Source organism: Leuciscus leuciscus (assembly GCF_965113295.1).
Source record: "Leuciscus leuciscus genome assembly, chromosome: 24".
Classification (NCBI taxonomy): Eukaryota; Metazoa; Chordata; class Actinopteri; order Cypriniformes; family Leuciscidae; genus Leuciscus; species Leuciscus leuciscus.
Window position 1 is genome coordinate 3,604,025 of NC_138723.1, and position 27,500 is coordinate 3,631,524.

Consider the following 27,500-nt stretch of genomic DNA (forward strand, 5'->3'; position numbering starts at 1 on the left):
TGGACAGATGTGTGTGTGAGGGACAGATGTGTGTGTGTGTGTGTGTGTGTGTGAGATGGACTGTACCTTGGTGAAGAGCAGGAGGACGGGCCGCTGAGAGTGAGAGTGTGTGACAGATGTGTGTGTGATGGACAGATGTGTGTGAGTGACAGATGTGTGTGTGTGTGACAGATGTGTGTGTGTGTGACAGATGTGTGTGTGATGGACTGTACCTTGGTGAAGAGCAGGAGGACGGGCCGCTGAGAGTGAGAGTGTGTGACAGATGTGTGTGTGTGTGACAGATGTGTGTGTGTGATGGACTGTACCTTGGTGAAGAGCAGGAGGACGGGCCGCTGAGAGTGAGAGTGTGTGACAGATGTGTGTGTGTGTGACAGATGTGTGTGTGATGGACTGTACCTTGGTGAAGAGCAGGAGGACGGGCCGCTGAGAGTGAGAGCTGCTGCAGAGCCGTTTGAAGACACTGGAGAGCATCATGACTGTGAACGACATCATCAACACCAGTGTTATTACGACCCTGAGGTTCATCATCACACAGTTAAAGACGAGACCGCACAGACGCCACAGAAACAACCAGCTTATATCTGGAAACTCAGTTAGTTATGGGGAGATTTCAGCAATAGAGTATTCATAATTAGTTTGGAGCAAGTCAACACATGCTTTATGTGTTTTCATGTAATTTTATGCAGGTCATTATAGGGTTAATTACAATTTCTGAAAGCCCAAAACAAGGCCTTAGATTTCTGGGTAAAACTTAATGTAAGTCTTAATTTATTAACATTAGTTAACATGAACTAACCAGTAGCAATACTTTTACAGCATTTATTAATGTTAATAGTAATCCCAACATTTTACTAATACATGTTTTAGATCAAAAGGGTTGTAACATTAGTCAATACACAGTAAACTAATATTAATATAGCTTGCTTAATGAGTCTGGTAAAAATATATCACTCATTGTAAGTGAGCTTATTGTAAAGTGTTACTCATTTCAGGATCTTTCTTTTTTATTTTGCTGTTTCTTTAATTTAGTTTTTTAATTGTTTCAGTTATGCCAAAAGCTGTTAATGGTTTATTAAACATTTTAAATAGACTAGATAGAATGTTAAAGAGAAAGTTGTGAAACATGACTGTTTCTGTCAGCAGTGCTGAGTGAATGTGTTCGACAGCTCACTCTTCAGCATCGGCTTATGTAAATAAACACTGCTCGTCATTTTTCCTTATGGGATTCCAAGATTTTCCGCTAGATTGTTGTTGTTGTTTTTATTATCATCTGACAGCTCAGCTATTCACAAACTCTCACCGACAGAACAGAAACTGCTCAGTGTGTCCTTCTCCTCTTCTTCTTCTTCTTCTTCTTCTTCGGTTAATGGCGGTTGCCAAAAGGCGCACATCGCCTCCTACTGGGTTTTTCTCGATCGCTTTGAATCAATTCTCAAATGAGACTCTTTTTTCCCCCTCTCAAAACAATAAGTGCGTGGTAACACTTTACAATAAGGCTCATTAGTTAACATTAGTTAATTACATTAGTTATGAACTAATAATGAACTGCACTTATACAGCATTTATTAATCTTTGTTAATGTTAATTTCAACATTTACAAATAAACATTTACTTTATTAAAACCTTGTTAACATTAGTTAATGCACTGTGAACTGACATGAACAAACAATGAACAGCTGTATTTTTATTTTTATTAACTAACGTTAACAAAGATTAATAAATTCTGTTACAAATGTATTGCTCATTGTTAGTTCATGTTAGTAAATACATTAACTAATGTTAACTAATGAACCTTATTGTAAAGTGTTATCCAAAAAGTTCAGATCTCTGAACAATTAATTTCTTGTTCACATCAGATTTGAATAACTTATAGATTTAAGCAAATTGCAAGTGCTTTGGCACGTGTATAAAAGAGTAAGTCTAAAATGTATGGCTTGTTGATCAAAACGTGTATTTTTACAGTAGCCTACATTTTTTTTTTAGAAATCTGTTACATGTAAAAATTGTACTGTGCTGTAAGTGTTAGAGAAAGACATAATAGAGAGTGTGTAAAAATGATCAAGCAACTGAGAATTTTTTGTTTACATGTAACACATTAGATAGATAGACAGATAGATGATAGATAGACAGACAGATAGATAGATAGATAGATAGATAGATAGACAGATAGATGATTGATAGATAGATAGATAGATATACAGATAGATAGACAGATAGATGATAGACAGATAGATGATAGACAGATAGATGATAGACAGATAGATAGATAGATAGATAGATAGATAGGCTAGATAGATAGACAGATATATGATAGATAGATATATAGACTGATAGATAGATAGATAGATAGATGATAGATAGACAGATAGATGATATATAGATAGATAGATAGATGATAGATAGATGATAGATAGATAGATGATAGATAGATAGATGATAGATAGATGATAGATAGATAGATAGATAGATAGATAGATAGATAGATAGATAGATAGACAGACAGATAGATAGATAGATAGATAGATAGATAGATAGATAGATAGATAGATAGATATACTGAGATCTGAAAACTCACATCCAGGTGCTGCAGGTTTTTTTTCTTTCTTCTTTCTTATTATTTGTCAGGAACTATTTGGTGTTATTTACATTTAATTGACACAAAATGAACCCCACTCTGGTTTTAAATTCCGTTTTCTTAAAAAGAAAAATCTTCAACGTGGACGTATTTCTATGTATGTAGATCTAGAAGAATCTAAAATGTTTTTCCTTTGATGGTGATAAAAATCTTTTGTATATATTTGATTTATAAAGTCATAAAGTCACTTCATAATGTCAAATGGAATGAAAAAATGGCCAATTTTGACCAATTTACAATTGATATTAAAATATATTTAGAAACAATATCCAAAAGTTAAAAAACGTAAAAGCAAGGAAAACTACGTATTTTTTTCTCTTTCTTTCTTTGTTTCCCCCCCTTTTGTTTCCCCCAGACATGTATGGTTAGGCCTATATATAGGCTACTCTTGTATGTAAATGTATGTTTTGTTCTATTAAAAAGAAGAAGAAGAAGAAAAAAAGATCTAGTTAAGAATCGTGGTAAATTTGTGCTACAAAATTGTGTTTATGATTTATAAATGAACATAATATAACACATACAAGTTTGCAACATCAAGCACCATCATGAACGGGTACTATTTCGTTTAAATATGGTGGAAAGATAATATGAAAAGTTGAATGGTTTCCGTGGGTGTTTGTTTGAGGCTCGTCTTCATGAGCTCAAGATGGCGCCACCTCATCAAACACAGGCTTCTGTCCACAGAGATAACAGCAGTGCAGTTAATATCAGCTAATCTTCATATTTGATCAGTATAGCTGAAATAGTTAATGGTCTCAGAGATAGGCTACTCAATATCAGTGTTACACAGTTACACATTACAGTCAGCACCACACCTGTGTTATTCAGGATGGTTTGATGAGGAGTTATTTTGCGACCTTCATTCACTCAGAGCAGCAGCTCCTATTGGCTGTTCGCCGGTGACGTCACGACGAAGCTGCGTTGTGTCGCGTCTCGTCGCTTGCGGAGTTGAAGGAGAGTCACTTCATCACTCGAGTCTTTGCGCGCTTCTGTGAGAATATTTCAACGAAAGAGACGCTCATTTAAGCGGATCCCATGTGTATGGACCGGACGAAAACTTTCATTTAAAAGTGGTGAGTTTTACTTTTGCGCATCACTTTACACTATATGCATTACGAATGAACAGCGTAGATTAAATATTACTATTCTGTATTCTGTTGTGTGGACTAAAACGGGTTTAATGTAGGCTAATTAAATACGTTAAGATCAAATAGGTCTGATTTAATCCTAGATGAATAGGAATAATAGGGATATTCTGACATTTTTCAAGTGTCAGTAAGTGTTGATCTCACACGTCTTAAAGATTTATAATACGATAATAACACGTTTGTGTTTTAATGTCTTGTTTGGTTGATGTGTTTATCTCAGACTTACACTAACTCTATCACATCAGTGTCAGTGATGATGCTGAAAGTCTTGTGTAGCCCTGAGAGAGAGAAAGTGTGTGTCCCCTGCTGAGTGTGTGTGTGTGTGTGTGTGTGTCTGTCCCTCTGTTCATGCTCATGTGACTCATGATGAGCCTCTCTTCACATTTTCTCATTTAAACACACACTTAAGGGTTAGTTCACTCAAAAATAAAAATTACCCCATGATTTACTCGCCCTCAAGTCATCCTAGGTGTATATGACTTTCTTCTTTCAGACGGACACAATCAGAGTTATATTAAGATATATCCTGGCTCTTCCCAGCTTTATAATGGCAGTGAATGGAGGATGAGATTTTGAAGCCGATAAAAGTGCATCTATCCATGAGAAAAGTGCATCTATCCATAAGAAAAGTGCATCTATCCATGAGAAAAGTGCTCCACACGGCTAAGAAAAATATCCATATTTAAAACTTTATAAACTAAAATAACCTGCTTCCGACAGACGACCGTCCGCATCGATTTACGGCGAAAGAGTAACCCTAGACCCGACGCATGATGTAATGACGAACGCGGAAGCTCAGAAGATTAGAGAAAAATGTCAGAGGATTTCGATATAAGAGAAGAGGAGCTTGAGTTTGTTGCCCAGCCCTATTTTTGAACCATGAGAGGCGTCAAAGCTTACGCTACTCACGCCACAAGAGTAATCACTGACGCGATGTATAAGTCGAACTGCGTACGGCCGTCTGCCGGAAGCTAGTTATTTAACTTTATTACGTTTTAAAGATGGATATTTTTCAAACAAAAACGCATTGCTTCGCTTCAGAGGGCCTTTATTATTAACCCCCGCAGAGCCATGTGGAGCACTTTATGATAGACAGATGCACTTTTATGGACTTCAAAAACAGAAACAGCCATTCACTGCCATTATAAAGCTTGGAAGAGCCAGGACATTTTTTAATATAACTGATTGTGTTCGTCTGAAAGAAGATAGTCAGTGTTTCCCTCAGGATTTTGTGAATCTGTGTTGGGTGGACCTCAGTCACTCTGGGGGGTCCCAATTTCTCTACTTGCAAGAGTGAGCTTTTATTTTGCCGGTGTGGTAAAGTGCTGAGTCCCACCGTAGTGATGAGTCTCAGCTTAGGACCCCAGTAGTATGCCTGATCTAAAGCTGTTCTGGGCCCAGTTTTTCAAAAGTAATCCAGTAGGATTTCGGATCACGGATTGGATCAAATCTTGGAAATGGGTTTTTCAAAAGCAAAAGAGGGATTCTGAGCTAAGATCAGATCATGTAATCCGATCTTAAATTTGATCTGGATCAAACCTGCACTTTGGGTTTTTCAGAACTTTGAACTCGGTTTGGGATCTATTTGATCCAAAAAAACAGGATTATCCTGATCCCATCAGAAGGGTGGATTCAGTTGTGATTTTTCGAACCAAATAAAACCAGAGATATTTTTTTTTTAAGTGAATGATCACAAAATCAATGTTTACTGTTGATATATACATTTCTTCATATTTGAAGCATATATGAAGCATGTCACATCTAATGAGATATGGTAAAACAACAAAATCTACAATTTAACATTATAACAAAATAAGGAAAGTAAAATGTTTCTGTTTATTACAGTGTTTCTGTTTCTTAAAATTAAAATAAACAATGGTTATTTGTGGCCAGCGGTATTTTGCCAACTGTTGTTCTTTGCTAAGCCAGTAGGCTACACTGTTGGTTCCATTTAAGGTTTTAGTAAACAGGATTTGGTAATCCTGAAAAGTTCCTATCCGGATCAGATTGATCCAATCCGATGTTGCTTTGAAAAACTGGCTCAAAAGTAAGCTGGATTACGTGATCACGGATCGCAAAAAAAAGGATTACTAAATCCGGATCAATTTTATCCGGATTAAACCTTTTGAAAAACCGGGCCCTTGTGATTCTTAATGTAATCAATACAATTTGAATTAATGTAATAATCTTTTATTTTTATCCTGATTGTTTATATAGTGTAAGTGAATGAAATTGCATTTTTATGTATGTTTTTTGTGATTGTTAATTGTTATTAAGCAATAAGGTATAATATATATATTTTTTAATTACAAGCATTTTACAAGCAAAACAAGTTTACAAACGCGTACAAATCTAGTGAAATGCTGTATAATCATCAACTATGCAAATGTAAAAATAATGCGTAACTGCATTCCCAAATGCACGTTAAACTCAGCACATGAACAGATAGAGTTCACTGCATTCATTCACTGTGAACTGAGACGCAGCATGGGAGCTGATTGCGTGCTGATCGCTTGAACGAAATGTGCACTTCTCATAGCAGCGCCAGAAATGGCGCAAAACACGACATTAAAGTGGTTTAAAGTTGAACCAACTTTGCATTTGTACTGGAAAGCAACTGCTCCTGGAGTGCAGTAAAGTTAGTTTTAGGTTTGATATTCACTGCATATTCGCCTGGGCTGCGAATGTGAATTACAGTAATTTTTCTGAAATAATTGTGTACTCTATACATTAAGGGAAGTAATATGGAGTCAATATAGGGCCATATATATCTGCAAAATAAAACAATGTTTTGCAAAAAAAAAAAAAAATGTTTTGCAGATAAAAAAATGTTTTGCAAATAAAAATAAGAGTATTGAGAATTTTTTTTGCTTTTTTGCAAGTAAAAAAAAAATTATTGCAAAAGAAAAGTTAACCACTGAGAGAAAAAATAAAGTTTAGCAAAGTAAAACTTCAGCAGCATTGACTTTGCAACACATATTTCCCTTTGCGCCGCTCCTTTAAATCCGCGTTTCAGTCATCCGTGCCTCTGCGGCGCAAGCTTTCCTTTGCGCTTCATTTTTCTTTGCGCCTCGCTTTGTGTCCCTGATTTGACGTGGGGGGAGGGGTCAAGAGGTTGGGGTGTGTACAAGGGACGAAGGCGCGTCCCTCTCGTAACGTCATCAGCGCGAGCCCCAGACCGACTGGATCGATCGAAATGGCGGAGCAGAGACATGTGAGGCTGCGTTCCAGTCCACTTTTAGACACGCACTTGCGAACTTCCCTAAGCACTTCCCCTTGGGGGAATCCCTGCCGCCATTTTGAAGTGCGTTCCACTTCGTGAAGTGGACGAGGGAAGTTTATATGGACAGACCCTCGTTCCCTCGATTTTGACCGAGGGAGCGAGTCTGCTTCAATGTACACTTCAGGCACCTATATGTCCCACAATGCAGTACGATTGTGACGTCACCACATATCTCATCTAATCACCACCACAACAGACAACTCTATGATATATTAATAATATATATTTTTAATTTAAAACAACCCAAACACACCTATAAACATTTGGATGCTGCATTAAACAAATTCTTAAAGGGAAACAAAATGTAAATAATAAATCAACTCCACAGCTGATTCCAAGTGATCAAGGGCTTAGGACGTTCCAATTCAGCCCATTGCAGTTTCCGCCAGTAGTGGGCACTCGCAATGACGTACATCCGAGTGAACGAGACGGAGGGAAGTTAGCGAGTGAAGGGCATGACAATTTTGGACTGGAACGCAGCCCGGGTGATGGATCACAGGTATGTATTATTGACAATAATAGTCTGGGGCTCGCGCTAATGACGTTACGAGAGGGACGCGCCTTCGTCCCTTGTACACACCCCAACCTCTTGACCCCTCCCCCCACGTCAAATCAGGGACACAAAGCGAGGCGCAAAGAAAAATGAAGCGCAAAGGAAAGCTTGCGCCGCAGAGGCACGGATGACTGAAACGCGGATTTAAAGGAGCGGCGCAAAGGGAAATATGTGTTGCAAAGTCAATGCTGCTGAAGTTTTACTTTGCTAAACTTTATTTTTTCTCTCAGTGGTTAACTTTTCTTTTGCAAAAATTTTTTTTTTACTTGCAAAAAAGCAAACAAAATTCTCAATACTCTTATTTTTATTTGCAAAACATTTTTTTTTTTGCAAAACATATTTTTTGTTTGCAAAACATTGTTTTATTTTGCAGATATATATGGCCCTATATTGACTCCATAGAAGTATTGTCAAAATTCCACCTGTAGTAAGTCATTCTTACCAATATGAACCTACTACAAGCTTTGGAATTTGAAAATGTCTGTTTTAATGTTAAAAGTAATTTTAATTCATACTGAATCATTAGCTTTGAGACATGAGGTAGTTTAACTCTCGTGACGCTCTGCAGACTCTGCTCTGGCTGTGTGTGTTGGAGGAGGCGTGGCTTTGGAGACGCTCTGAAGGGAGGGTGGGATCTCATGTTTTCAAAGCTAACTCGCTAATATTAGCCTCTCTGAAATTGCCTACCCTACCTTTAAGTGTTTGTATAATGTATACAGTATGTATATAGTGTCTGTAGAGACCTTATGTAGCCCCGCCTCTTTTCAGCGCTGCGCTCGTTGTCTTTTGACTTCCGGTCTGTATTTTCACAGCAAATTTGCGTGTTTATTAATGAACGGCTCGTTTTAAAATCTTCCAGGTCGACTGACATTTGTTAAGACATCTGCTTTAAACATTACAGTCCTCATGATAACTTTTGTTAACTTTACATTAAGTAAATCCACTTCAAAAGCTAATTACTCCTGGACAGCAGCGCCATAGAAATATACAGAGCGACCGCAAAAACGGAAGTTAAAAGACAATATTCTAAAGATGGCGGCGCCCTCGTTTCTCTGGCGCATAAGGTCTATATGTCTGTATGTTACTATATGTCTTATATCATGTTACTGTGCTGTGATTCTGACTGTGTGATTGTCTTATTACGCGTCTGTTTGTTAAGGCAAGCGGTCCGATGCTCCATCTGCTTGCTATAAAAACAGCATTATTCCTATCATAATTACAGGGTTTTTCATTGACCAATGTTTCTGAGAGACAAAAATAAGTTGCTGAGAAAGTTTCCCATGGATCGCTTCATCCTCACACATGCTGTGAAACAGTGGACGATTCTCAGTCTGCTGGAGACGTCACACTGAGACATGAACTTCATCTGAGTCTAACTCTAGACTGTCTAGAACAGTGGTTCTCAACCTCTCCTGCAGGGACCCCCTGACAGGCCATGTTTCTGTTTTAACCCTGAAATGGCACACCTGATTCAATGAATGAGTAGTTATTAGAGTAGGAAGAGTAGGAATTAGTCAATTAATCAATTAGTCAACTACTCATTAAGCCTTTAATTAATTGAATCAGGTGTGCCATTTCAGGGTTAAAACAGAAACATGGCCTGTCAGGGGGTCCCTACAGGAGAGGTTGAGAACCACTGGTCTAGAAAGATCCAGATCGGTATTATGTACTGTTGTGTTTGTTCAGTGCCCTTGAAGCAGTCTTGTTGTTACTAAGAAAAAGAATGAACATAAGTGTGTTTGTTCCCTGCTGAAAGGGACAAGTGTTTGGAGTTGCTCTGAGCTTGACTTGATTGACAGGGACACATGTGTGTGTTTATTGGCTAGTTTGAGAAAGAGGCTGTGATGTCAGTGACTCTATCCCAAAACCCCAACGCTATGATGACCTCAGTCTGCTTTATGATGCAGTTGAGCTTCTGTGTAATTCTTACACCTCACTAATCTTGTACATGAAAAATCTTTAAGTGATATGGTTCGTTTCGTCCAGTGAGATGTTTTCATCCAAAACCTAAACATGACCATGACTATGACATTATTGTTCACTGAAGGACATGAATCAGAGACAAAGTACTTCAAGTACTTCTTCTCAAGAGAGTCGTTCATCATTTCGAGTAATGTTATGGTATTGGCTTAGTCTTTCTCCATAAACCAGATGCAAAGCTTCATACATAGATGTGTCCACATTAACATTTCAAATAAACTATTCAGATAATATATCACACTCCTTCCCACCAGATTTCAGGATGAGTTTCGTCCTCTTCCCCCTCACAGATGAAAAGTGTAATGTTAAGTTTCTCCCTCGAGTGTTTGAGGGCAGTAGACATGTATGAGTCTGGTAGACACAACACTCGTTTCCTTCCACTTCACCCACACACACACACACACACACACACACACACACACACACACACACACACACACACACACACACACACACACACACACACACACACACACACACACACACACACACACACACACGTCTGCAGGGCTTAATGGAGCTGATCACATGATGGACTGAACATCTGCTCACCTCACACCTGTGCACATTAACATGCTTCCCTTAAACTCGGGATTAGTTGTTGAGTGCGCAGCTCCAGATGAATGAAGCAGACGGTCACTGCGCTGCTCTTCACACCTGTTCCCGTCAGCTAGAGACAGTTCTCCTGATCCGGCTGCTCTCTCCATGCTCTCGCTGGCCTGATCTCCTGCTCTAGACTGATGCAGGCCTTCCGCTGTTGTTCATGGGATCGTGGGTCAGCAGGCAGGTTATGATCATCAGTTTTCCTCTACCGTTTCGAATTTTGTCTTTCACAAATAACATAATTTCGTATTTACCATGTGATCCACACATGCATGCCAAACTGACTGCATAAGGGTGGTAAAGTTTTAGTTTTGTGAATTGGTTGTGTACTCTGCTTCACAAATGAGCACAAATGCGCTTTTATGATAACTTTTTAGACTGTTTATATGACTTAAGTTTGATTCAAAAATATAACTTAGGCCTACTTGTTGTGATGTATGGACTGCATTTGTAATGACAAAATTGCTGTTTGAAAATTCTAGAAACTCCCATAATGCAAACATATTTGAGTCTGTGACTGATGGAGACGGATCCACATCACTGGAGAAAACTCCCTTCATATTGTAATACCATATAAATACATTTGCAATCCACACTCCTGATTTTGGGAACAAAAGCACATAGACAATTAGACCATGTATGAGACAAATAATTATGCAAGTTAAACTATTAAACACTGCCAATGTATAGCTGTGTAATACTGCGTCTTCATGGAAGTCTGGACAAAAATATTTCAATCCTGCAAGACTTTGGCCGCGTGTCATGTCATAGCAGCTTTTATGTTTATTAATGTTTGTTTACAGTGTGCATTGATAATCAGGTAATTACTTTTAATTTAACTCTTAAAGCTCCTGACTATAGTACACTAACAGTTAACACTAGTGTGTGTTTGGAGCAGCCAGTTATAATCAAAGTACATTATATAGAGTTAATTGTTAATTAAAGCGATTAGCTTTATTGCTATATATCAAAACCAATAGTTGTGTCTCAAATAAAGCACTACACACTTTACTCCACCGTCTAGTGTATGAATTTTATGAGGTTATTTTGTCCTCCAGTATCAGATTCTCCCTCACACTACTGAAGGAAAGCTGTGGCCGTTGAGAGCATGAAGTGTCCAACATCACACACTTTGTTCAGTTCATTAAAGGCCTCATCCGGGTGTTTGAAGAGCACTTTTTATTTGTTGAATTTTTATTGTGAACACACTATTACTCATACTATTTTTATAAAAAAAAAAAAAAAAAAGGCTACAACTAAGACTTCAAATCTAAGTGGTATGTGGTTGTTCAGCGGTACTTCTGACTCAAGCTGATTAAAAAGCGATTAATAGTTTAGTGCTAGTGTATGTGGGGGTGCTCCCCAGAGCGGGCAGGAGTGATTGACAGGTTTCGGATGTAGGAATCCCCCCCCGCCGGCGCCTGCAGTCTGTCTCGGACCACAGCTCACTCCTGTTTATGCGCTGCCACAGTTGTCGAGAGCTTTGTGAGTGCAGCTGTGGTGCATTAGCTCAGAGAAACTGATGTTTGCCAGCGCTGGTACTCACATTAACCTCCTGCAAACACACATCAGTGAGCCCTGCTCCCCCAGATACACACACACACACACACACACACACACACACACACACACACACACACACACACACACACACACACACACACACACACACAGATCCTGAATATACAGGAGTGACACTGAATCAGCACAAACATTCGAATGCTCACAATCTACTCTGATAATAGGAAGCCTCTGTGAGGATTGCACAGCTTGTTATAACACTGCTTAATACTTGTGGTTTATATTGCGGAAACCCTGATAGAATTGTTTCAGTTCTATGAACAGTAGTTCAATAAAAAGTTAAATGAAAAGTATTTTATTTATTTATTTTTATAACATATAATGTTTTGTAACATTATAAATGTCTCTACTCTTTACGTCACTTTTTATCAATTTAATGCATCCTTGCTGAATATGAGTATTTTTTTCTTTCTTGTTCTTTAAAAAAATTTTTTTATCTGTCTTACCCAAAACCTTAGAATATAAGTGTTATCCACAGTTATCTGGACTTATTCATCTTTAGTTTCACTTTCATGGACTTTCAGTTTGTTTTCATTCATCACATGTGTTTCTTTGTTTGATTTTCCCGCCACTTGTCAGTCACGTACAACACAGACGCGCTGCGCTAAAACACTACGTGAAAAGACTCGAGGCCCAGAGAGAAGGAAATTAAATTTTTTGTTTTTTTGCGCCTAAAAAGTATTCTCGTCGCTTTATAAACTTAAGATTGAGCCACTGGAGTCACTTGGACTATATTAACGATGTCTTTAATGCATTTTCTGGGCCAGCAAGTTATAGTGTCTTAGAAGCCTTTGAAGGAGTGAGACAGCTCTCAGATTTAATCAAAAATATCTTAATTTGTGTTCCGAAGATGAACGAAAGTCTTACGGGGTTGGAACAACATGAGGGAGAGTAATTACTGACAGAATTTTCATTTTTGGGTGAACTAACCCTTTAAGTTCCTCACCTTCACTCTGTGTTTGTGTCTGTTACACACGCTGTTTCTTTCTCTTCATTGTTGTGGATTACCGGAGTTTGTTTTCATTAAAGAACCATTTTGTTTATAGAAACCTTTTTGAACTCTCCTTCATCTTCATCTTCATCTTCTTCAACTGGTGACACTGAAGACTGGAGTAATGATGCTGAAAATCTGGTTTAGTTTTGATCACAGGAATAAATTACATTTAACTATGTGTTCACATAGAAACTATGTAAGCTTGTTACCGCCACAGAATAAATAAATAAAAGGTTTATTTCTCCCAATTCTGACTTTATAACACGCAATTGAGACTTTATATCATGCAATTCTGAGATAACAAGTCAGAATTACTAGATATAAACTCGCAATTATGAGATAAAAAGTTGCAATTATCTTTTAAAATGTTTTATTCTGTGGCGGAAACAAGGTTCCATAGAAAACAGCGGTTTTAAATTATAATATGTCACAATATCACTGATTTTTCTGTATTTTGTTTAGATTTAAAATGTATATAAGAACTTAATAACTCTAAACGTTTGACTGGTCATTCCTGACGCTTCAGCTGTCAGTCTGGTGTGAAGTGGTTCTGATTAAGTGATAGTCACACAGATTCTCCCATGACAGTGTACAGACCCGAGAATAACAGCGCCAAATCCGTACTCGGTTACTATGCTTGAGACATAACACTAAAGTCCCAAGGGCAGGTGCCCGGGGCTCATACAGTGCCTAATCACAAGGGACTCACAGAGAATCCGGGAAGAGGGGCTAGAATAGCATCATTCCTGTAGTATGGAGCTCTGATAAGAGCATGTTATATCAAGTGTTCCACACAGCCAGGGCGAACTCGGCCTGGACTGGTAAATATGGGGGACTTACGCACTGCCCACAGAAGTATACAGACGATCAGTGATCGACGCTCTAGCAGTTTCAGCATCCTGAGCCGATAGCAATACTGAAAAATTAAACCGAGAGCAACCTAGCTTGCAAAGCGGGAACCTCGAGGTTATAAAACCTTATAAATGTAGACGGGGAGGCCCAGCCTGCCGCCATACAGATATCTTGCAAGGCAATCTCACTGGACCAAGCCCACGACGAGGCCATGCCTCTTGTGGAGTGCGCTTTGACACCTATCGGGCATTGCAGGCCCCTGGATGTGTAAGCTAGCGCAATAGCATCAACTATCCATCTGGATAGACTCTGTTTTGACGCAGCTAGTCCCTTAGAACGTCCGCTGAACAAAACAAAGAGCTGCTCCGTCTGTCTGAAAACAGATGAGCGAGACACATAGGCCCTTAACGCCCTGACCGGGCAAAGGAAGCCTGCGTCCCCTTCCTCTTCAGATACCAGCAGGGCCGACAGGGAGATAACCTGTGCCCTAAACGGTGTATTGAGGGATTTAGGAACATATCCGTGCTTTGGTTTGAGTATGACTCTCGAGTCATTAGGCCCAAACTCCATACACGTCGCGCTCACTGAGAGCGCTTGCAAATCCCCTATGCGTACACCAGCTAGTGAACACAGACCATTTTGAGGAATAGAGCCGCCTCGTAGATGGAGCTCTAGCCTGTGTGATCGTGTTTAACACTCCCGCTGGGAGGTTAACGGGTACCCGTTGATGGCCCACACGTGTAGGGACCAACGCTCCGGGTAAGGATGCAAGATCGAGCCGTTTGCCTGCGCGAGGAGATCCCTCCTCACCGGTATCGGCCACGGGGCGGTACTCGTCAGCTGCATCAGGACTGGAAACCAGGCTTGGTTTGTCCAGAATGGGGCGACAAGCAGCACTGGGCATCCGCTCTCCCTGATTCGCTCTAACACCTGGGGTAGGAGCGTGACAGGGGGAAACGCATAGAGCGGGCAGCGGGGCCAGACGTGAGCCAGCGTGTCCCTGCTCTTGGAGAAAAATTCCTGACAATGAGCGTTCTCTTGAGACGCAAATAGGTCTATTTTCGCTCTGCCAAATGTCTTCCACAGCAGTTCGACTGTCTGTGGGTGTAAAGACCATTCTCCTGCCGGAAGATTGTTTCTGGACAGTCTGTCTGGTCCCACATTCAGAAGGCCGGGCACATGCGCTGCCCTGAGCGAGCGCAGATTGTGCTGAGCCCAGACCAGGAGGCGTTCCGTCAGCCTGTGAAGGATTCTGGATCTGATACCTCCTTGGTGATTTATATAAGCCACCACTGACATGTTGTCCGAACGGACCAAGACGTGGTGTCTTTTTATCTGGGGACAAAAACGCCTCAGCGCGTTGTCAACTGCCATCATTTCCAGGCAGTTTATATGCAGAAGCTTCTCCCGTTCCGACCACTGGCCGAATAACGGTCTGCCTTCGAGCAGCGCTCCCCATCCCGAGGTTGAGGCGTCCGTAGACACCACCTTCACACTCGAGGAAGTCCCCAGGCTTACACCTGACCGGTACCAGTCGGTCACTGTCCAAGGTTTCAGAGCTACGACGCATTTCTGATCGACCTTGAGGCGCGCGAGACCGGACGTCCAAGCTCTGCGCGGCGCGTGCGCTTTCAACCAGTACTGCAGCGGGCGCATGCGAAGCAGACCCAGCTGAAGCACTGAGGATGCTAAAGCCATGAGACCCAGCATCCTTTGAAACTTTTTGAGCGGGACTAAAGCGCCGTGGCGAAAAATCTCTGTCATGCGCTGAATACTTAGTCTGCGCTGCGGCGACAGCTGTGCTGTCATAGACAGCGAGTCCAGATCTGTGCCCAGAAAATATATTTTCTGACTGGGAGACAGCGAACTCTTCGCCCAATTGACTGTGAGACCTAAATTCTCGAGGTGATCGAGTAATATGGTCCTGTGTTCTATGAGCCCCGACTGTGATCGAGCTAGAACCAGCCAATCGTCCAAATAATTCAGCACTCGTATGCCTCGGAGCCTGAGGGGTGCGAGCGCTGCATCCATGCACATTGTGAATGCCCGAGGTGCCAGGGATAGGCCAAATGGCAGGACTGTGTACTGATATGCCTGACCCTCGAAGGCAAATCTCAAAAATCGCCTGTGACGTGACGCTATTTGTATTTGAAAATAAGCGTCTTTCAGATCTATCGACATGAACCAGTCCCCTTGGCAAATTTGCGAGAGGATTTTCTTGGTCGTGAGCATTCTGAACCGTCGTTTCAGAAGTGCTTTGTTTAGTCGTCTTAGATCTAGAATGGGTCTGAGACCCCCGTCTTTTTTGGGTACCAGAAAATATCTGCTGTACATGCCCCCTTCGCTCTGAGCTTGTGATAAGGGTTCTATAGCCCCTTTGCTCAGTAACTTCGCTATTTCGGCTCGAAGTAGGTGTGCTACTTCCTTTTTCACCGTAGTATCGATTCGCGCCGCTTTGCGTTGCGGGCGTCGACCGAACTGTAGCGAATAGCCTCTTTCTATAATGTCTAGCACCCACTTCGAAACCCCGGGTAGCCTTGCCCATGCGTTTGCACGAATGGCTAGGGGTTGAATGCAAGGCGCGCTCTGGTCGCTCAGCGACAGAGGGGCTTCAGTGTGCTGCAACATAAGCTTATGACATTTGAGGCAGGGGGCGCGCTGATAACAGCGGGCAGATTGCCCGCGCTCGACTCCTCTGCGGTGGTCAACCGAGAGGGGGAGGGCTGGGCGAGTCCCGTAAGACCTGTCATGTCTATGTGTGAATGTGGGCGTGGGATAGCGGGCACATTTACAACACTGAGAGCATTGTCTGCCTGAGCAGAGCGAATGCATGTTGGTTTCGTTTTACAGAAACCTTGAGACATGCAGAACGTAGTGTTTGTGGGCACTGGGCAGTGGGCACATTTACCACATTTAGTGCGCAATCGATCTGGGTCGATTTCATGTGCGCGAGCCCTGTGTGACGGGCTGTGTTTGTGTGTAGGAATGAGCACTGGGCAGTGGGCATTTTGTCTACACTCATAACACCATCGGCCGTGGCCGGAACACCAGAAATACACTCTTATGGGATTTATCTGGGTAGCCGTAAAAGCGGCGTTTGTGTGCAGGCAAGCGGGCTGTGTCGCTGACTTGTTTACTGCAGAATACACTGGAACAGTCGCATTTACTGGAACTGAACGAGCGAGAAGTTGCCATAGAAACAGAGAGCGTCAACATGCTGGCGTTTGTTTGCAGGCGTGCGTGTATTACAATAGGCTCGTCCACTGCAATATTGACATTTCCAGAGAAATGTGTGAGAATGGAGGTAGGCCCAGCCGCAGCTGGACTAGGAACACTCTCTTTTCTCCTTTCGCCAGTGACGCACGGAAACCATAGAAACGGTGCTTGGGTGCAGGTGAGCAGGTTGTACAACGCGCTCGTTGGCTGCAAAAATACACATCTACAGTCGCCTTTTCAGGGAACTGACAGAGCGAGCATTGACTGCATAATTATTAATTTTTTTTTGGTAGACCCGGGATCAAACACGGGTCTCTCGCGTGAAAACCTGAGAATCTGCCACTGGGCCACAGGGGAAGACACATAGGCATTTAGATAGCGCGAGTATTATCAGAGAGCGTCAACATGCTGGCGTTTGTTTGCAGGCGTGCGTGCATTACAACAGGCTCGCTCACTGCAGTATTGACATTTCCAGTCACCTGAACTTCAGAGGGGAATGAGAAATGTGTGAGAAATAGAATTCGGCCCGGCCGCAGCGGGACATTAACACTCTTTTCTCCTTTCGCCAGTGACGCACGGGAACCATAGAAACGGTGTTTGGGTGCAGGCGAGCGGGTTGTACAACGCGCTCGTTGGCTGCAAAATGCACATCTGCAGTCGCCTTTCAGGGAACTGACAGAGCGAAGCATTGGAGGCATAATTAATCTGCCGTTAGACCGGGATTCGAACACCGGTCTCTCGTGCGAAAAACCAAAGATTCCACCACTAAGCCACAGGGGGGAACACAAAGGCTTTCAGATGCACAAGCATATAAGAGCGTCAACATGTTTTCTTCGGCGTTTGCTTGCCGGCGCTGCAATATTTATATTTCCAGTCGCCTGATCAGGGAACTGAGAAATGTGTGAGAAAATTCAGGTCAGTCCAGCTTCGGCGGGACTATAAACACTATTTTCTCCTTTCGCCGGTGAGTGACGCGTGAATGGGGCGCAGGGGCAGGGTAGCTTTCTTGTACGTAAAAAAAAACTAACCCCGACCGTCCGCTTCCAGCCTCCCCTGTGAACGGCGCATTTTGCACGGCTCGAACAGAGGGAGAGCAGGTATCATCCTCCAAGCAGGCAAGGCAAGCGGGCGCACCGGCGAGCTTTGCGGGTTGGGGGGGAAAGGGGCGTCATGAAAAAGACGCCCGGCTCTTTTAGTGCAATGAGAGTGTGTGTCGCGGCGGCGAACACACACATACACAAAACACAGTAGCAGAGAAAAGGATATGTACGCCGGAAAGCGTCAGCAGAAACGGTGACCGAAAGCGGCGAGATGTCGACCAGCAGCTTCAGATGCACTAATCCCGCTGGGTGCTTGACTCAGACGGCGCGGCTTCCTCTCAGGATCCAGCGATGCGAAGGCCCGCTGAAGAGATGAAAAACTGACCAAACCAGCCTCTCTGGGCCGTATTTATAGCCCTAGCCCCACCCACTTTCGGCGGGACATGACGTAATGGGCGCGAAGCGCCCTCATTGGTTCTGACGTCATGAGGGGCCTCTATTGATAGGCTGGTGCAGTTGCCGCAGAGCAGCCAATGGGCGCGCAAGCTGTCTCGCCCATGTCTGCATGCTGCTGCAATGCGTTTTACATTATTGCAAAATTAAGGATAATTTTTGGCTTCAATATCTCGAGGAAAAGAGGTTTTCCCCTAGCGTAAGATACTTACGCAAGTACGAGAGACCTCTCGTAAGAGAACTCCAGGTTTCCATCTCTACTCTAGTCAGTGTGCATTAGAGAGTCTGATCAGTCTGCAGATGTGTATTTGAGTTTAGAGACAGAGTGACCTCCTAGTCTGTTTGAGTTTTTCATTTTTTAAAGGTCTCATTAATTTTACACTTTTAAAAGTCTTTTTTTGCACACACTACACCAACAATATGAACTACAACAGCACAAGCAGCTCTCAGGTCTGAGACCAGTCTCTGTCAGGACACGGTGTGTGTCTCGTGCTCATGTGACCGCTAACACTACTTACTCTCGCATCAGGTGGTCAGTATGTTTTTTATTGTGTATGGTAACATTTTTGTAATGACAATTGTTTGTCTTTGGATTTGGATTATTGATGTTGTTTAATATGGCTTTGGGAGGTTTTGTATATTGTGTAATATTTTGCATGCTATTGGCACCTGCCCAGGGACTGCAGATGTGAATTAGCTTTTAGCTAAATCTGGTACAGTATATATTGTGCATTGTCCCTGATTGATAGATATATATATATATATATATATATATATATATCTCACACACCCTGAACCCTGTGCGATGCTGAATATCTGCATGGCATGGGGAGACTATACTTATATATACCATACTTATTCCTTCCTGATTTCTGAAGCATGTGAGCATCTGCAGATCAAGGTTATAATCGTTAACGAAAACGAACGAAAAAACGAAAACTAGGTGGGAAAAAACATTGTCGTTAAACTGAAATAAAAATAAAAACGAGGCATTACAAAAAAACGATAACTATAACTGTAATGTGTGTTTGGCAAAACTAACTAAAATAAAATAAAATTATAGAGTAAATGTCCTTAGTTTTCGTCTTTGTCAAGGTCTTTAATTTTTTTAACGCTATTTAATACACGCAGCGTATTCCCTGCTCACCCTCAGTCTCTCTGTCACTCATGCGTCTCTCACATGCGCGCGCACACACACACACACACACACACACACACACACACACACACACACACACACACACACACACACACACACACACACACACACAGCCCCTCCCCTCCGTGCACACCGCCTCTCCATGAGAACGAGTGTTCGTTCGACGTTGCAAGTTCGCGAAAGGTTGGTATCTCTATCTCGTGAACACCTTTACACAATCACACATTAAAAAGTGGTATAAAAATATTTTAAATTCTGAATATAATTTTGTCAGTGTGTTAATGTCGACCCGAGATGCGATTGCGCCTTCTTTAGAAAGTTAACTAGTCGCAAGTTTGAGGTAAAATGCACTTTTTGGTTGTGGTTGTCGATGTCAAAACACTATAGGCTATAAGCTGTGATTCAAATATTAAATACTGTTATGTCATTTTTTTTTTTACTTTTACACTGAATGTTTGCTGCTTCAATCCAGATGAGTAGGCCTAGGGCTAAAGTTTAAATTTAGTATCTAGGGTGTGAAAATTGTACAGCTGTGGCATTTGTTTAGGGTGTGAATTCTGTATAGAAGATGTGTAGATTTCTGGTATGGCGTGTGGATTTTGTAAGAGGTAAAGGAATTTCAATGAGGTGTGAATTTTTTTCTAAAATTGTATGACGTTTTTGTTGAGTTATTATTACACAATACTTTTTCTGACCTTTTTGAATCTTGCCCCTGACAAATAACCCAAATTACAAAAAAGACTAAAACTAACACTAAAACTAATAAAAACTAAACTAAAACTAAGCATTTTCAAAAAATAAAAAATAAACTAAACTAGCAAACCCACTTTAAAAACTAATTATAACTAAACTGAATTTGAAAACAAAAAGTCAAAACGAAATAAAAATAAAAACTAATGAAAAATGCAAAACTATAATAACCCTGCTGCAGATCCAACAAGATCAAACTCTCCATCAGTCACAGTTTTATGACGTGGTCAGCATGACTCCGGTGTGTGTAAAGCATTTAGCAGGATTTTGTGAAGCATTCAAGACATTTAACCAAGAGAGGGTTAAAAACACTCTACGAAACATGTTGGGTGCACATTCATGTTTTATGCACATTTCTGAAAACTTGACTAAGAGAATGTAAAAGTCTGCTACTTATATCATCGGATAAACTGGACTCGAAGGACAAGAGACTTCTGTACATCTTATTGGCAGCAAGTAAAAAGGCTTTAACGAGGAGATGGCTTAAACCAGAACCACCAACAACTGAGGACTGGATAAACATTGTGCACGAGATCTACATAATGGAAAAACTGTCCTTTTCACTCAAAGTGCAGAGGGACACCTTCTATAGGATATGGTCCAGGTGGACGGAATATGTTAAGCCGGTTAGATCTGATTTTCTGTAAACACTGCTGCTTCTTACTAATTGTGCACTGATTTAAAAGTTTAAATGAATAACACAAATAATATGAAAGTAATTTGGTTACCCCGCCACCCGCACTTGAGTTCTGTCGTTCCTGTATTAAAAAGTTAAAGGAACACTCCACCGTTTTTTGAAATAGGGCTTATTCACTTTCTTTCCTACATTTAGATAGGTGGGCAAATGCATTTTTGTCTCAGTGCATGCATTGTTTTAGTTTGACAGGGTCGGCGCTAGCTTAGCTTAGCACAATGAATGGAATCCTTTGTTGCCAGCTAGCATGTCCTGAGTAAAAGTGATATAAAATTTTTTTAAAACCCACCTAATTACTTCTTGTGGCCTACGTATTCACAACAAGTACAAATAGTGATGCAGATTAACACTAGGCGATTTCCTAGGCAGATATTGACTTAAATATTAAGGACTATATTAGGGGGAAGCACAGGCGAAGCACTGCTACTTGGGCGTGATATCTCTGCGCCCAAGTAGCAGTGCTTCACCTGTGCTTCCCCCTAATATAGTCCCAAGTCAATATCTGCATAGGAAATCGTCTAGTGTTAATCTGCATCACTATTTGTACTTGTTGTGAATACGCAGGCCACAAGAAGTAATTAGGTGGGTTTTAAAAAAAAAATTATATCACTTTTACTCAGGACATGCTAGCTGGCAACAAAGGATTCCATTCATTATGCTAAGCTAAGCTAGCGCCGACCCTGTCAAACTAAAACAATGCATGCACTGAGACAAAAATGCATTTGCCCACCTATCTAAATGTAGGAAAGAAGGTGAATAAGCCCTATTTCAAAAAACGGTGGAGTGTTCCTTTAAAAAGGGTAAAGCAATGTAATGTACTTCATATGTCAAACAACATGTAAAATTCAATATGCTTTTCCAATAAAAGATAATATATATATAAAAAAAAAGTCTGCTACTTTATGCACTCTTTATTGTGTGTCACAGAGCAGTAACCATCAGCTGTGTTGCTGAGTTTCTTGATTAATTGTAAAAATAAAACGTTGTTACCTCCTCGTTACTACATAGGTTGAAATAGAGGGGTTTCGCAGGTGATCGTTGGTGGGAACCATTATTGCAGGGGTGTTTTTGTGTTTATCACTAATATGGGTTTTTCTCTCTACAAATGTGATTTTGGTGGGGGGAAACTTTTGGTATGTGTTTGTATATTTGTTTGTTGCTTGTTTGGTTTATTATTTGGTTATTATTGTGTGATTACATGGTTAATTGTTTTGTTAGCAATGGGGCAATCTAGTGGGTGGGGCTACAGCTAGCCTAAGGCTGTATTAGGCCCCATGGCCTCAGTTGCAGGGTGCTGTGCAGAGAGAGAGAACTGTGACATAGTATTGCTGATTGGTAAAGTGTGCAGGGTCTAGAGAGACGTAGCCTGGCAACTTAATGCCTATTTATTTTCTTTTTGAACAGTTTTTGTTTTGCATTTTTGACTATCCTGACACTGTAAATATTTGCACGTATTTGGGAAAAAAAGATATGTGGAAAAATAAAATAAAAAATAAACAAGAGACTTTTTTAGAAAACTTGCATCTTCCCTGACTCCGCCATCGGTTATCTTGCCACATTTGGTGTCAGAAGTGGGATAAGGAGTCAGGCGGAGGTGAAGTATTACAACAAGCCAAGATGTCCAACAGAAGGGAGAGGAAGAAGGCGGAAGAAGATGGAGCGATAGGGGGCAACACTGAGCATACGGAGCCCACTCCAGATCCCGCCACAACTGATCCTGCTATCAACCGGATGGCAAGGATGTTCGAATTCTTTATGGAGGTGCAACGGGCCAGAGATGAGCGGCTGGAGAAGGAGACATCCAGGCAAGCCCATCAGTTCCAAGTCCTCACCCATCAGGTGACTCAGCTACAGCTGGATGTGGAGGTAACTCGGGAACGGGGGACCATACCGCTTCCACCGGACCTACCGGAGCCTACACATGAGCCACCATCAACCCCCACGACGGCCTAGAGGCTACGAACCAAAGATGGCTAAGCTGGAAGACTCTGTTAACATCGAGCACTACCTAACCACCTTTGAACGGCTCGCAACAGTCTTTGACTGGCCAAAGGAGGACTGGGCCATTCATCTCGTTCCGCTCCTGACTGGCAAGGCCTGGAGTGCATCTGTAGCTATAGATCTAGAGAGCACTTTGGACTATGACCTTTTAAAGGAGGCAGTGCTAAAAAAATATGAGATCAACTCAGAGACTTACCGCCTGCAGTTCAGAGCCTTGGAGACCAGCCCGGAGGAGATGCCACAAGAGCTTTACGTCCGGCTGAAGGATCTCTTCTGCAAGTGGGTCAAGTACGACCGGAGCAGCAAGGAGGACCTCATGGAAACTATGGTGCTGGAACAGTATCTCAGAGTCATCTATCCAGAGGTGAAGACCTGGGTCAAAGAGCACAACCCAGCAACTGCAGCTGAGGCAGCCAGACTGGTGGAGAACTTTGTGGCAGCACACAGGAGCTACCGTTATGCTGGAATGCTGGACAGACAGTCTGTGGGTGCTGGTAGAGGAGTTGATTTTGAAGCTACCCCTTGCCACAATAGAAACACACTGCCCCTTCCCCCAGATAGTGGCAAGCCCCAAGGCATATCATGTTTTAATTGTGGTAGGGAAGGTCATAAGAGCCCCTCTTGCCCCCTCAGGAAGTCTAAGTACACCCACCTGTGTTATGTTCCCAACCCCACCCCACCCTTTAAGACCCAGCAGAACAGGGACCCTATTATTACCATCGAGCTTAATGGCAAGCTGGTCACAGCTCTCATAGACACAGGCTGTTCACAGACATTGGTGCAAGCTGATCTAGTCCCCCAGGAGTTCAAGAACTTTAATGACAAGCTTACTGTCTTTTGTGTTCATGGTGATCAGAGCGAGCACAGCACAGCGGATGTGTATGTTAGAGTGTGTGGTCAGTAGGGGTGGCACGGTTCACAAAACCCACGGTTCGGTTCGTATCACGGTTTTAGGGTCACGGTTTTCGGTTCTGTACGGTTCTTGTTGTTGTTTTTTCTTTTAATCTTTAACACTCCAAAAATTTACTTCAGCATATGATATATAGCTGAATTATCTAATTATTAATTAATTTATTTCATAAATGGGGTGTGTTTGCAAAACGCAGCTTCTCATTTCCCGTGGGCTGTGTCGGACAGTTATTTGTCACCACTTTTTGCCAGGGTTGATATTATGTCCCAGCACGGATGTACCAATACAAATAAATAAAACATTTCCAGTTAACTAGCAAAGTATTCGTTTCGTTCGTTTGTTAAATAAGAAGCAATCTAGCGCTGAAATGTGTTTTTTTTAATCAAGTGATCAAAGTGCTCGTTGCCGTTGCGATCAGTGGCGCTGATACAGTGTTCTCGTGGCTCGCGCACACACCGCAGCGGCCGCACATTCTTCACTCAGACGCGCGCTTCAGTCCGTTGAGGAGACTCTAGGCTACTCTATTCGTTCCGATGAAATCACAAAACAAAATTCATACAAATCTGTCCCTGCTTGATATACAACCGCTGATAAACATAATCGGTTTTGATGAAAAAGAAAAATATATACGAGTGCAGATTAGAACTCAGAACCTTTGACACGCTTGGCAAGTTCTGCCACTGGACCATTAAAGTACATACCGGTACGTGGAACAGTCGATCTATGTAGCCTATTTATTCACGTGAAAAAAACAACATATAGCCTAGCCTAGTGGAGTTGATCTCATTAAATGTCTAAGTAAACCCAGTGTACTATTTAAATCGATTGCTGGACATTGTAATGTTATTCTACATTTGTCTGATTTATGATTTAGCATTGTATTAGCAGTAGCACGGGCACAAGGCTACATTGCGCATGCGTCGAACCGTGCGAACCGCGCGACGCACACACGCACCGAACCGAGACAAGCGAACCGAACGGTTCGGATGTTTTTTCATGTACCGTGCCACCCCTAGTGGTCAGACATACCTACGGACTAGCCCTAGATGTAGGGCTAGTCCTAAAACTCCCCTATCCAATGTTGTTGGGGCAGGATCTCCCTGTACTGCCGGAACTAGTGAGCAAGACTGCTTGGTGTAGGGTAGTCACTAGAGCTATGGCCAGGGAGCAACACCAAGAAGACCTGTCTGAATTGCCTTATCATGGAGAGGATATTCCAGTACAGCCCACATACACTAGGGAAGAGAGGTGTGAGAGGCACAGACAAATGGTTGGAGAGATTTTAGAACATTCTCACATGCAGCCAGAGTTAGATGTTGATTCCCCTAGTTTGTCTGAGGCGGACGTAACTTTTAGGGTTGATCTTGCTAAAGAACAGCGTGCAGACCCCACCCTGAGCCCATTGTTTAAGAAAGCAGAGGATGGTTCTTGTTTTGTTCCTGCACTTGGGAAAGAAGGGTACATTTTGCAGAACAACCTCCTTTATAGGCAGAGTGAGGAGGGACTTCAGCTAGTGGTGCCCCACAAATTCAGAAAAGAGGTGCTGGAGCTAGGTCACACTATACCATGGGCTGGACACTTAGCTTATATGAAAACACTGCAGAGAATAGGCAAGCGTTTTTATTGGCCAGGGCTATTTGGAGAAGTGAAGAGCTTTTGTAAGTCCTGTCCCCAGTGCCAGCTATCAGGAGGCAAAGGCCTTGCCCATGCCCCTTTAATTCCCTTACCTGTTGTGGACACTCCCTTTCAACGGATAGGAATAGATATAGTTGGACCCCTGGAGAGGAGCAAGTCAGGGAACAGATTCATTTTGGTTATCTGTGACTATGCAACCAGATACCCAGAAGCTTTCCCGATGAGAGAGGTCACTACCAAGAAGGTTGCTACGGCCATGTTACACCTGTTCTCCAGGGTAGGGATTCCCCGGGAGGACCTAACAGATCAGGGCCCCAACTTTAAGAGCAAAACCCTCCAACAAGTGTATGATCTGTTAGGGGTAAAAATAGTCAGAACCACTCCTTACCACCCACAGACAGATGGACTAGATGAGCGGTTCAACCAGACCCTTGTGAACATGCTCAGGAAGTTTGTGGATGACACTGGAAAGGACTGGGACCAGTGGCTACCTTACCTGCTGTTCGCATACAGGGAGGTCCCTCAGGCATCAACAGGATTCTCACCCTTCAAGCTCCTGTATGCACATCAGGTTCGAGGTCCACTGGATGTTTTGAAGGAGACCTGGGAAGGAGAGACCTCAGGTAAGACAGACATCATCTCCTATGTCCTGAAGATGAGGGAGAAGCTTGCAGCTGCAACTGCTATGGCTCAGGAGAACCTCCAGAGGGCGCAAGTTCGACAGAAGGCGTGGTATGATCGGTCAGCCCGTACCCGCTGCTTCCAGCCTGGTGAGAAGGTCCTGCTGTTGTTGCCAAGCTCAGACAACAAGCTGCTTGCAAAATGGCAGGGGCCCTATTCTGTGACCAGGAAGATGGGACACGTGACCTACGAAGTCCCCATGCCAGACCGGCGCAGGAAACATCAGGTCTTCCACGTCAATATGCTAAAGAAGTGGAGTGAGAGGCCGGAGCCGGCAGTGTCTGCAATGCTAATCCGTGCGGTTGAGGAGGAGGAGGAGTACAGCGAGCAGTACTTGCCTGGCCGTGAGGAGAAGAGCAAGCTGGATCTGAGTCATCTGCCGGAGGGTCGACAGCGTGAGCTCAGCCACTTCTTACCTGAAGACCTCTTTGTGGAGCGACCAGGACGGACAGCGTTGGTGGAGCACCGGATTGTGCTGAAGGACGAGCAGCCGGTGAGACAACCTTCTTACCGGGTACCAGAACGCCTTCTACCGGTCCTGAAGGAGGAGCTGGACATGATGCTAAAGCTTGGGGCGATTGAGCCTTCCTTCAGTGAGTGGAGCAGCCCAATCATCCTGGTTCCTAAGAAGGACGGTGGCCTACAGTTCTGCCTGGACTTCAGGAAGGTCAACACCCAGGCCAAGTTTGATCCTTACCCCATGCCAAGGATTGATGACCTGGTGGAGCGCTTGGGTAAGGCAAAGTTCCTGACCACCCTTGACCTTTGCAAAGGTTACTGGCAGGTGCCTTTGTCAAAGGAGAGCAAGGAGCTGACGGCCTTCAGAACGCCGTTTGGTCATTTTCAGTTCACCGTGCTTCCATTTGGGTTGCATGGAGCGCCAGCCACATTTCAGTGCCTGATGGACAGAGTCCTCAGGGGGACGGAGGGCTTTGCCGCCGCCTACCTTGATGACATCGTCATTTATAGTGCCAGCTGGGTGGAGCATTTGCGTCATCTGCAGCATGTCCTCTCCTTGGTGAAGGAGGCCGGGCCTGACCATCCACCCGAAAAAATGTGCCTTGGCCAAGGAAGAGACTTCCTACCTTGGCTTTGTGCTGGGCCGAGGTGTCATCCGCCCTCAAGTAGGGAAGGTGGAGGCCATCATGGCTGCAGAGCGACCAACCGTTGGGGGCTGTTCTGTTGCAGGGGGACAGTGGACAACTCCAACCGGTGGCCTACATTAGCCGTAAGCTGCTGCCGAGGGAATGTAACTACTCCACGGTGGAGAAAGAGTGCCTGGCAATTAAGTGGGCATTGGACTCCTTCAGATACTATTTGCTTGGGTGCAAA

At 42.8% G+C, this 27,500-nt stretch overlaps 3 protein-coding genes and 3 long non-coding RNA genes across 6 annotated transcripts in view; 3 read left to right on the top strand and 3 right to left on the bottom strand.

Moving 5' to 3' along the window:
• Nucleotides 1-1,367, bottom strand: part of cUnh5orf63 (chromosome Un C5orf63 homolog) — a 7,554-nt gene extending 6,187 nt beyond the window's left edge. The window contains exons 1-2 of the mRNA XM_082157404.1: nucleotides 1,301-1,367; nucleotides 397-476 (exon numbers count right to left, since the gene is read on the bottom strand). Of these exons, the coding sequence (XP_082013530.1) occupies nucleotides 397-474 (78 nt within the window). The 5' untranslated portion in view covers nucleotides 475-476; nucleotides 1,301-1,367. The remainder of the gene's footprint in view (nucleotides 1-396; nucleotides 477-1,300) is intronic.
• LOC309488959 overlaps nucleotides 1-27,500 on the bottom strand; it is a 217,475-nt gene that overhangs the window by 61,043 nt on the left and 128,932 nt on the right. The window lies entirely within an intron of this gene.
• megf10 (multiple EGF-like-domains 10) overlaps nucleotides 3,422-27,500 on the top strand; it is a 108,572-nt gene continuing 84,493 nt past the window's right edge. The window contains exon 1 of the mRNA XM_082157387.1: nucleotides 3,422-3,708. The gene's annotated coding sequence lies outside the window, so the exon portion shown is untranslated. The remainder of the gene's footprint in view (nucleotides 3,709-27,500) is intronic.
• LOC309489707 lies at nucleotides 8,037-10,098 on the top strand. Its single transcript, XR_014202485.1, has 2 exons — nucleotides 8,037-9,014; nucleotides 9,269-10,098. It is a non-coding gene; the product is annotated as an uncharacterized lncRNA (long non-coding RNA).
• LOC309488961 overlaps nucleotides 21,543-27,500 on the bottom strand; it is a 132,775-nt gene continuing 126,817 nt past the window's right edge. The window contains exon 2 of the long non-coding RNA XR_014202308.1: nucleotides 21,543-21,730. This is a non-coding gene — a long non-coding RNA (uncharacterized lncRNA). The remainder of the gene's footprint in view (nucleotides 21,731-27,500) is intronic.
• The window catches only part of LOC309488829 (uncharacterized protein), a gene marked incomplete at both ends in the record, with an annotated part of 7,564 nt that continues 2,974 nt past the window's right edge, over nucleotides 22,911-27,500 (top strand). The window contains 2 exons of the mRNA XM_082157245.1: nucleotides 22,911-23,838; nucleotides 24,893-27,292. Coding sequence (XP_082013371.1) covers nucleotides 22,911-23,838; nucleotides 24,893-27,292 — 3,328 coding nt within the window. The remainder of the gene's footprint in view (nucleotides 23,839-24,892; nucleotides 27,293-27,500) is intronic.